This window comes from Trachurus japonicus, chromosome 10 (genome assembly GCF_045865225.1).
Source record: "Trachurus japonicus isolate A0001 chromosome 10, Traja_1.0".
NCBI lineage: Eukaryota > Metazoa > Chordata > Actinopteri > Carangiformes > Carangidae > Trachurus > Trachurus japonicus.
Window position 1 is genome coordinate 2,760,330 of NC_140916.1, and position 10,779 is coordinate 2,771,108.

Sequence of the window (10,779 nt, forward strand, 5' to 3'; positions counted from 1 at the left end):
GTGCGAGGGTCCCCAGGGTTAACTGGAACTCAGGAGTGCAGATAAGAGCTACAGGGAAGGAAAAGGGGAAAAGAGAGAGAAAAAAAGAAAAACTCAGGAGGGATACTCCATTTTAAACAGCCTTGACTAATAGAGGCAACCTTGAATTCGGCGTTACGGCCTCTGACTGCGCCGCCGCTGCCACCAAGTATCGCCGAGGGTTACAGGGGAGAGGGAGAGGAGGAGGAGGAGAGGGGAGGAGAGGAGAGGAGGGGGAACAGATAGCATTTCCTCCTCCAGGGGTTTTAGACCAGAACTTTTCAAACTCGCCTTAAGTACTGATGGGAAATCTGGAGTCACAATGCGGCGTATTCTGCTGCGTGCGGCTCTTTGTGGTTCATGCAGCTGCTTCACCGACACTTTATCATCATCATCACACGACCCCGGTGCAGAGCTCAACGCTAAACATGCTAATGAAAGAAGGAGAAGAAGAGGAAGAGCCTCTCTCTCTCTACCTCTCTCTGGCTGCAGGAGCCTCAGAGGACGGTTTATCATCACACAGTCCAGTCTGAGGTACTGTAGGGATGTCACCATTACTTGTTTTCACAATTAATCGTGGTATTAAACGCCCAGGATTAAATAATTAATCGTAGACATTCCTAAATACCATCACCTTCCAAAAAAAAGATTATGTTGGAGAGGTAGATGTGCACCAAAGTAAAGGTAAATGTAAGAAATACTGGTCCATTTACCTAACGTAACATACAATTGGTAGGAATTTAAATGTTAGCGTCTCATTTGTGATAAAAAACAAACAATTAAAATAAACTTAAACATTTGGTATAGATGACAATTAATGATTTCAACATTTAAAACACTTCCCCTGGAGGATTAATAATTGGTTATATATTAATACTAGATACTTGATTAGTAATGTAATTATATTTTGACAGTATTTGATTTTACACATTCATATGTTGTGAAATTAATTAATGCATAATAATCATGATAATCGTAACCGTAATTATTTCTCTGACAATAATCATACAAAGAAAATCTATAATCGTGACATCACTAGTCTAAAGTCGACATTTTCTGCAGAAATCGGGATATAAATGTCGGGGGAATATTCACATTTCCATCTACATTGACTCATTCTGCAGATGTGGTGGTCGTCACTAAAGCGTCAGTGCAGTTGTCAGTTTATTCAATAAGTGTACGGAGATGAAGTGAAGAAGAGAAGAGGAGCTCTAAGAGGAGATGAGTCTTCAAGAGATGCTTAAAGACAGACGGGACGATCAGCAGATCAGTCTGGACCCACATCGTCTCATGGTTGAATGATGTCGTTCAAGTTGATGCTGTACAGACCTCAACCCCCATCTGCAGCCAAAATACGTCTGTTTCAGTGTGATAAAGTCAGACATGGAAGTGAACAACATCTATCTTAAAGGGATAGTTCAACCTTTTAGCAAATTGGCCCATTGCTATAATTCCTATAGTCATAGCAGTAGGTTCGTTACCTTTAATTGTCGGTGTGTTTTTAGAATGACTGAGCTCCACAATCCAACAACTCCAAAACAAAACAAAAGTTGTGACCTGCACATTCACCACGCTATGAGATAATAACAGAACGTTACCAGACAGAGTTGTTTTAGAGGGAAATACAGAGTCTGCTTGATGAAAAACAGCTCCCAACGGGAACGCACATCAGTGGTTTTGCATGAATTTCCCTCTAAAACAACTCTGTCTGGTAACGTTGTGTTATTATCTCATAGCGTGGTGAATGTGCAGGTCACAACTTGTCCACCAGAGCGTTGTGGAGTTGTTGGATTGTGTATTTGATGAGTTTGATGAGGGAAACCAAGAAATCCCATGAGCCTCCGTAGTGTAGCTCTGAGCAGCTCACGGCTCTGCTCCGCCGTTCTAAAAATAGCTTGCACCAACAATTAAAGGTAACGAACCTACTGCTATGACTATAGGGATTGCAATGGGCCAATTTGCCAAAATGTTGAACTAGCCCTTTAACTGACACAAAAAATGAAACTAAAACACGGGCTCTGACCATAGTAGCTTGAAAGAAAAAAGGCCTATCACCCCACTCTGATGCAGGATGCACAACTTTGTCCATCTACTGAAGACTGGCATTGGCAGTAAAATCAAAATCACACCATATTTGGCAATAACAATAATAAACCACCTTAAAAGTCCCATGCATACAATGCATTAGTCCACACTGACTCTAACCTCCAAACCTCCCGAAGTGGAGATGATGTAAGTTGTTTCTATCGTCCAACAACATCATGCATATGAAACCATGTCCCAGTTTGAATTCAGTTAGTTTAACACCTGTAGATACTTATTCATTCATTTCTGCTGGTCTCCATCTGCTTCAGTGATGATGTTCTGGAAATAAACTTTGGCTGTACTCAGGAGACGTCACTAAAAAAAAATCAACTTCCAGATACTTTGTGGGCGTTGGTGTCGGAGCTGTCGATCACAGAGCGGAGCCCAAATAAAGATGCCACGAGCCGTCAATAACACCAGATCTACTTCTTCCCCTGAAGATGCACCAAGCAGCTTGTGGAGGTCACTGTAAAAACTTCTCAGCGAGGTGTTCAGACCGCCAGGCTGCTAGAAACCAGACTGATGTTTGTGCTTCAGTCCGTAATGAGGATCAGAGTCAGCAGCTGAGTCAGCGTCTGATCAGCCTTCATCACAGCTTTGATGATGACGATGTGAGCTGGAGGGGGGTGGGGGGGGGGGTGGGGGGGTGAACACCGGCGGTGGTGGCGGCGTTTAACATCAACCATCTCATGTCCAGCGACCAGAGTGAGGTCTTATTAGCACAAACCGTTATTGATCTCACATCTTAGCCGCCACTCGCCCCCACCGACCGACCACCCGACCGCCCGGACTCTTCCTCCCGTCGCGCTCGCCAATTAGCTCTGTCTCAAACCGGAGCCAATTAGTTCTTGTGCTTAATAAGGAAGGAACACGACCTCCATCACCTCGCCGCTAAACTCTGTGATTAGAGCTGCAGATTGTTGTGCCGAGGGCCTGAACACCGGGTCGAGGTCTCACCGTGGCGTGGACCCCCATAGGGTTTTTACATTCCCTTTTTTTTTAATCATTTATTCTCACAAGACGTTGAGTTTATTCTATTATTACTCCACTTTCTGTTTCGTATTGATATGATGCTGTTTGTACAGTCTCAGTGTGGATGTGTGACATTTGTGTAACACGACTTTGAGGCTTTATTTGGAGATGAGACACGAAGCAGACAGGTTTGTACACGAGCAACAATTACACCACCACGACCGGTGTGAGTGAACAGACGCTGGCGCAGCTTCCTGTTTATCTCCCCTCTCTTATACTGGTAAACATCACCTGTTCAAAGATGGCTCCCCCGAGGACGCCGCCGCGCTCTGACAGCCAGCTCTGACAAAGTGACAAGACGAAGCGTCGAGTCGAGTCGAGTCGTCACCGGGAGCCGCAGCTGCAGCAGGACAGGAAGTGGTGACGTGACACACTTTTAAACGGGACATATTAGAGGAATATCACTTTTTGAAGGCTCTTAACATATATTTAGGTGTTTGTTTTGTCTTTTGACCCCCAACATGTGAGAATTGACAAAAAAAATCTGTAGTTCGCTGTAGGCTCCTGGTTGAAATCCTTGTGGTTTTACGAGGTTTTGCCTCGGTTTTCTGACAATGATGTAACTAGTTTTTAGGGGCGGGACAAGCAGTGGTTCATTTGCATTTAAAGGGACAGGCACTGAAACCAGCCGTTCTGAACATTGCTGTTTGGAGAGGATAAATAGAGCTGTGATGTTTGATCCTTCAGATATTTTGACCAAAGCATGTCACAGACATGTCTTGAAGACACCTGGGAACTATTTAAATTTGTGGAAAAGGGGCAGAATATGTCTCTTTTAATCAAGGTTCCTACGCAAGTATGGAAAAGTATGGAATTTTATTTTATACATGTCCACATCCGGAAAAGTGTGGAAAATGGAAACTATTGTATGGAAGTAAATTTATCTCAATACTTACCTTGGTTTGGTCTTATCTGAAGTTATTTGGGTTAATTATTTTGTTATGTGCTATTGTACCTAACCTATAGCTACAATCTCCTGGAAATTATTTGGTTGCATAATGGCATACCCATTCAGAATAATCACAACAAATGATCAATTGCATGCTTTTTTTATATTATGCACATCTATTTACTTAAATATCACAAATTATTTGATTTTTTTTTTTACCAAGAAGTCGGGAAATTAGGGTCTGGAAAAGTATGGGATTTGGACATTTCAAATGTAAAAGTCTCTGTGTTATAAAGACTAAACTCAACATGGAGATGAGCTAAAGGCCCTTAAACAATTAGATACCATGATCAATAATCAAAAAAAACATGATGTAACAATGAGAAGAACAAGGAGGAACCTGGATGAACAACAATGCCAGAGACTTACTGTCCAGCAGTAATTCATCCAATTAAAATCCACAAAAAAGTAGAAAAAAGTAAAACACATAACAACAGAAGAGTTACCCCCGCTAGCAGCCAGAATCTGTTTCCATAGTAACAGAGGGTCCGACTGAAACCGACCGGACATTTGAGAGAAACGGTCGAGCTGTATTTATAGACACAGGAGTCAGAGGTCAAAGAGTCTTGGTCGTCGTCCAGCTGAACTTGGCGGCTGCTCCCTCCTTTTATTCTTCTCCTCCTCCTCCTCCTCCTCTTCTTCCTCCTTGTTGTTGCTGAAGTGAAGTCAAGTTTTTTAGTTTTTTTTTTTTCTCTCTCTCTCTGAGTGTGTTGAGCCGTGCAGCTCCGGGGCGTCGGCGCTCTGTAAGCCTCCTGCTGACACCACCACGTTCACAGGCAAAGCACTTATTAACCAGCCGCTCTGAACTCAGCAGCAGCCTCTCTCTCTCTCTCCCTCTCTCTCTCTCTCTCACATGACTTAACATTTTTGCAAGCACCTTGCTTTTTGCATGGGAAGTGTTTAAAAACTTAAAATCCACAGTGGCAGCGGGGAAGGCGGCAGCGGCGGCGGCGGGCGTGAGAATGTGAGAAAGAGCAATGGTGAGTGAGTGCAGTCGCTACTCAGCACTCCGCGGGATTAGAACGTACACATCAACCTGCAAACAGACAGAAAAGCCGACTGTAGCGGCTTTCGCACAGAGGGAAAAAAAAAAGGAGGCAATGAATTTCAATTATGCATGAAGCAGAGGGCATTTTGGGAAATAAGCGCCATTCCCCGGGAGGACCACTCCCCCCCTACCCCCATCCCACTCCCTCCTGCCTCCAGTATCAAAGAATGATCTAATGTCACGCACAGAAGAAAGGTTACTTTCTGCATACGCATTGATATTTCTGCTTCCATCTCTGACCTTTCTCATTCCAAGCTGTGATTTTTTTTTTTTTTTTGCTTAAATGCGAATTCAGCTCGACGTCTGTCCATCTGTCCATCAGCTGCTGTCTGTCTGCCCTCGCTCTCGTCTCACAGGCCTCAGGATCAAAGGGATAGTTCAACATTTTGGCAAATTGGCCCATTGCCATAATTGCTATAGTCATAGCAGTAGGTGTGTTACCTTTAATTGTCGGTGCAAGCTGTTTTTAGAACGGCGAAGCAGAGCCGTGAGCTGAGTTTCCCTCATCAAACTCATCAAATACACAATCCAACAACTCCACAACGCTCTGGTGGACAAGTTGTGACTAGGGCTGCCACGATTAGTCGACTAGTCACGACTACGTCGACTATTAACTCATTGAGTGCCGCGCTCCTTTCCAAAGTTTTAGTCAAGTGTACCGGCAAATTAGACCATATTTGACCTTTTATTTTAGAGCCATAGTGTATTCTATATTATTGCCACCAACACATACTGTAGCTCATTTGAAAGGTTTAACTTTATCCTTCAAATGGCCACAAACCGTTTGTTTCTACGTGCCTCCGTTCCTGAGAAAAGTCAAGCTAAACATGGCTGGGTTTCACCAAAATCCCTCCTTTTTTTCTAGAAAAGGAGATAGAGCGTCTTTTATGAAAGCTGCGCTGTTTGTGTCTGTCGCTCTTCAGACACTCGCATTTCTGGATCAAAGGGCTCGTATAAGATAAATATACACAACAATTGTTGTTCTATTCACAAAACCACCATCGGGGGCGGGGGGGGCGCCACTAAACAGCAATAACACAGACGCACCGTGCCGTGTCACAGCCTCTCGCCGCGGAACGTGAGGCTCTGCCGGCCACAGCGGCTCGCGAACACCGGTCCCGCCGGTGGTCGCGGTCCGTCTGTGGTACGGGTCGGTGGTGCCGGTCTGCTTTGACCCAGAGACCATCAGATTTTACCGCGGGAGGACTTTGGGGAGGACACGGTGTTGCTCCAGATGAAGACCGGGCGGGACAGTGGGCTGAGAGCTTCCTGGTTCAGCTCCCAGCTGCTGCAGCCTCGCGGGTGAGAGCAGAGCAGCAGCGGAGCAGCTGCTGCATCCACATGCAGAACTCCGTTTGCAGAAGCTGAGTTATGATAAAAACTTCCAGATCATGAGCTGTCATGTGACTTTGATCGTCATCTATTTCAGTTCTCCTCGTCGTAGAGTCCCCAAATTTACATATAATGTGTATTAAAGTGTCTATTTTCATAATTTAAAAAAAAAGCAAAAAACGAAAAATTTCGTTTTTGGCACTCAACGCATGGGAACGAAAAACGAGAAATTACGTGGTTGGCACTCAATGAGTTAAAATCGTCGACAACTAATTTAATAGTCGATGCGTCGTTGTTTTGTTTTTTTTACTTTGTTTTTCTCTCAAAACTGCTGCAGCACCTTCCACACACGCACCCGCCACCACAGCCGCGCATCACACACACACGTGCACTCACTCACTCACTCAAGGCGAGTACACATAGGTGTTCTCTCTCTTTTCTCTCTCTACCTGTCTTGTCCCTCATCAAGCGGCACCGGTGTAGCCCCCCTCCCTCCCTCCCTCCCTCCCTCTCCCCCCCGCCGCCACCGCCGCTCCTCTCTCTCTCTCTCTCTCTCTCTCTCTCTCTCTCGTATCATTTTAAATGAGAAGCGATACTAGGAGCGGTACCGCCGCTCCATCGTTTTAAATCACGGACTGAAAAACAGCCGTTAGTCATTTAAAAATAAAATCACGGACTTATATTGGAACGTTACCGCGTCTGGTCACAGCGTCCTGGTCACGTAATGAGCGCTCATCTTACTGTAACGAGGAAGTCTTCTCTACCGGTGTAAATCTACGTCAGTATTTTCCGGTAGCTTCTCATCACAGTCTGCACCTTGCAGAGTTTGAGCTGCACATCAGTTTCACTTGTTTTCATTTGGCAGAGTTTCACACAGAACTTTCTGTTGAGTCTTTCCATGTTTCTCCTTCTGTGACAGTAAAAAGGCACATTTATATTTTTTCAGACAAGACGATTGTCTTATAAACTATTCAGTTTTTTTTTTAACAGAACGACTAGCCTATTATTTACACTGAGCACAAGTTATATTTGAATATAGGCCTACCAAAACTTTATTATTGTGAATAATTCCTTAGTTTCAGGTGTCTACCTTATTTTATTTAAATGTAGCTGTTTAATGCCAGAGACAAATGAAGGAAAGAAAAACCTATAAAACCTTTAAGTATTTATTTTGGTGTTGTTTAGGCCAGTGCCTTATCTTTATTTTACTCAGCTGTTTGCACTTTATGCTACAGTTAAAGCTGCATATTTCATTAAAAGTTTAATGAACTATCATCTTAATTGTCTTTATTTTTAGTTAGCATATACCTTAAACACTTCAAGCTGAAAGCTAATGATGGTATATAAGAGCAGCTGCATGCTGGTGCGATAAGCTGTATGTTTTACATTCAATTTACGTATGATCCGATTAGTCGACTAATCGAAAAAAATAGTCGGTGACTAGTCGACTATCAAAATAATCGTTTGTGGCAGCCCTAGTTGTGACCTGCACATTCACCACGCTATGAGATAATAACACAACGTTACCAGACAGAGTTGTTTTAGAGGTAAATACAGAGACTGCTTGATGAAAAACTGTCCCTGAAGGCAACACGCATCAGCAGTTTTGCATGAATTTCCCTCTAAAACAACTCTGTCTGGTAACGTTGTGTTATTATCTCATAGCGTGGTGAATGTGCAAGTCGCAACTTGTCCACCAGAGCGTTTTGGAGTTGTTGGATTGTGTATTTGAAGAGTTTGATGAGGGAAACCAAGAAATCCCATGAGCCTTCGTAGCGTAGCTCTGAGCAGCTCACGGCTCTGCTCCGCCGTTCTAAAAATAGCTTGCACCGACAATTAAAGGTAACAAACCTACTGCTATGACTATAGGGATTATGGCAATGGGCCAATTTGCCAAAATGTTGAACTATGCCTTTAAAGTTAAACTCACACAAAGCTGATGTAAGAAAAAGAAAGAAAGTAAAAAGAAGTAAAAGAAACTCCAGAGGTTGGAAACCGTGACCTGACGATGTGATATCCACGTCGTGTGTCGCATGTCGTAGGGTTGAGGAAAAAGGGTGAACAGTTGGCGTTGTTATTTTCTGCCTTTAATTGGCTGTTTGTGCAGCGTAATTAAGGTTTTAACGAACCTGAGCGTTTTTCTCTCCTCCTCTAAATCAGCTGATCCTGTTTCATGCTCAGCAGCCGCCGTCTCGTATGTGGTCTCGCTCTTTCAGCAACAAATTAAGCGACGTTCCTGGCACTTTGTGAACTATTAGTGACTTGAAAAATACACACTGAGCTTTAATTAATTTCCTTCAAATGGAACGAGCCTTGTATGTATATGTGTGTGTGTGTGTGTGTGGGGATAAAGGGATAATGACAGTTTTAATCAGCGGCTCTTGCCAGCCTGAACTATGACTCTGCAGTCGCAGCTTTTGTTGGTTTTCAGGGAACAAAAGTGACGTTTATTCAGAGAAAAGCTTCATTTGTCTGCTGTCAAATACACCTCTGTTTAAAGTCAACTTAAATGCTTAACCTGATCTTCTCAAAGGGAACGTGTGAAAAGCGTTCAACATAAAATCACAAACCTCAAACTGTCATATGCAAGACAACAACAACACGTAATACTAATAATAATACACATAATAGAGACACATGAAGGAAAGATAGAAACATTTAAAGACATGTCAGGAAAGATGTTACATACAGTATAAAGGTAGATGTTTGTGTTAAAGCTCCATACAGTATAAAGGTAGATGTTTGTATTAAAGCTCCATACAGTATAAAGGTAGATGTTTGTATTGAAGCTCCATACAGTATAAAGGTAGATGTTTGTGTTAAAGCTCCATACAGTATAAAGGTAGATGTTTGTATTAAAGCTCCATACAGTATAAAGGTAGATGTTTGTGTTAAAGCTCCATACAGTATAAAGGTAGATGTTTGTGTTAAAGCTCCATACAGTATAAAGGTAGATGTCCATGTGTAGTGTGACTATAAAGCAGCTCTAGGTTCTATATTAATACTGTGAAAGTATCAAAGCCTCAGTCCACAGAGAAATGCACACAGCCTGTATTCAGAAACTGAGCCTTAAAACCAGCCGTCAGGACTTCCTGTCACTTTGTGATGTCACGACAAAGCCCCGCCCCCTCACCACCTGGACCATCCATCCAACAACTTGCAGGATTTGGTTTCTCTGAGTGTTTTATTCTGAAATCTGCTCCATTTTTTTTTGTTTTTTTTTGTTGGATCACTTGGAAAACAGTCAGCCAATCAGAAGAGAGACTCAGAGCCTCCTCCTCTCTTCTGATTGGCTGGACGAGGGCTTTTAGCCTCTTGTAGCTTGTACCTTGTTTTGTCACACAGTCAGACGACAGCTGTTGAACCTACAGCTCAATAACCAGATGTTTCTCTCAGAAGCAGTTGGAGCTTCATCTCCATCCTCCTCCTCCTCTTTCTGCTGTTGCTTCCAGCTCACTCATCCTCTCTTTCTCTGTTTCTCTATCTCTCTGCAGACCTCAGGCCCCTCCCCGACGTGGCGATGACCGGTAACTGCACCCGCGAGTGCACCGAGTTCGGCCACTCCGACTCCTGCTGGATGCCCGGCGAGCCCTCCCCGAACCGCAAGGTGTCCAAGAGCGCTCCGAAGCTGTCCACCTTTGTGCCTTACCAGGAGATGGACGGGGCCGAGCAGCAGCTGATGGCCAACGGCAGCCCCAAGCCCATGATGATGGAGGAGCGCGGCGGCGTTGTTGGCGGCGGCGGCGGCAGCAGCGGAGGAGGAGGAGGAGGAGGAGGAGGAGGAGGAGGAGGAGGAAGCAGCAGCTCCAAAGTGTCCAACATGCGGTTCATGACGCCCTACAGCAGTGCCTACCCCGGAGGCGGAGACTCGGCGGTGAAAGACTGCGGGCTGGAGGAGATCCCGCTGAGCCAGGCAGTGGAGTACCACAACGCCACCACCCCGACCGGCCAGACCGCCAAGAGGGAGATCTATCTGTGAGGGAGGGAGGCTCGTGTGGCGCCTCCTCCTCCTCCTCCGCTCTCCACCTTCTACCACAACCGTCCAACCCACTCACCACCACTTCTCCGATAAAATAAAAAACCTCCCGTTCGTTCGTTCTCCCCGTTGCTGCTCGTCGCCGCCGCCCCAGGGTTCCCACTCTTCTCTTGAAATCGTTTTCCAGAACATTTTCAGCTGCTACAATTTGACAGACATTAGTTTTTACGCCGTACGCTGATTTCATCGCCCTGTCCCGTTCAAGCTTTTGGAGTGCTGGAGTGTTCTTTTTTGACAACGGTACCTTATTTTGTAAATTTAATCAGTTTGTTTCTATGT

The 10,779-nt window shown here is 44.4% G+C and overlaps 1 protein-coding gene across 1 annotated transcript in view; it reads left to right on the forward strand.

Annotated features, from left to right (window-relative positions):
* Nucleotides 1-10,443, forward strand: part of LOC146979256 (uncharacterized) — a 159,964-nt gene extending 149,521 nt beyond the window's left edge. Inside the window, exon 3 of the mRNA XM_085788894.1 lies at nucleotides 9,959-10,443. Coding sequence (XP_085645020.1) covers nucleotides 9,959-10,443 — 485 coding nt within the window. The remainder of the gene's footprint in view (nucleotides 1-9,958) is intronic.
* The last annotated feature ends 336 nt before the right edge of the window (nucleotides 10,444-10,779 follow it).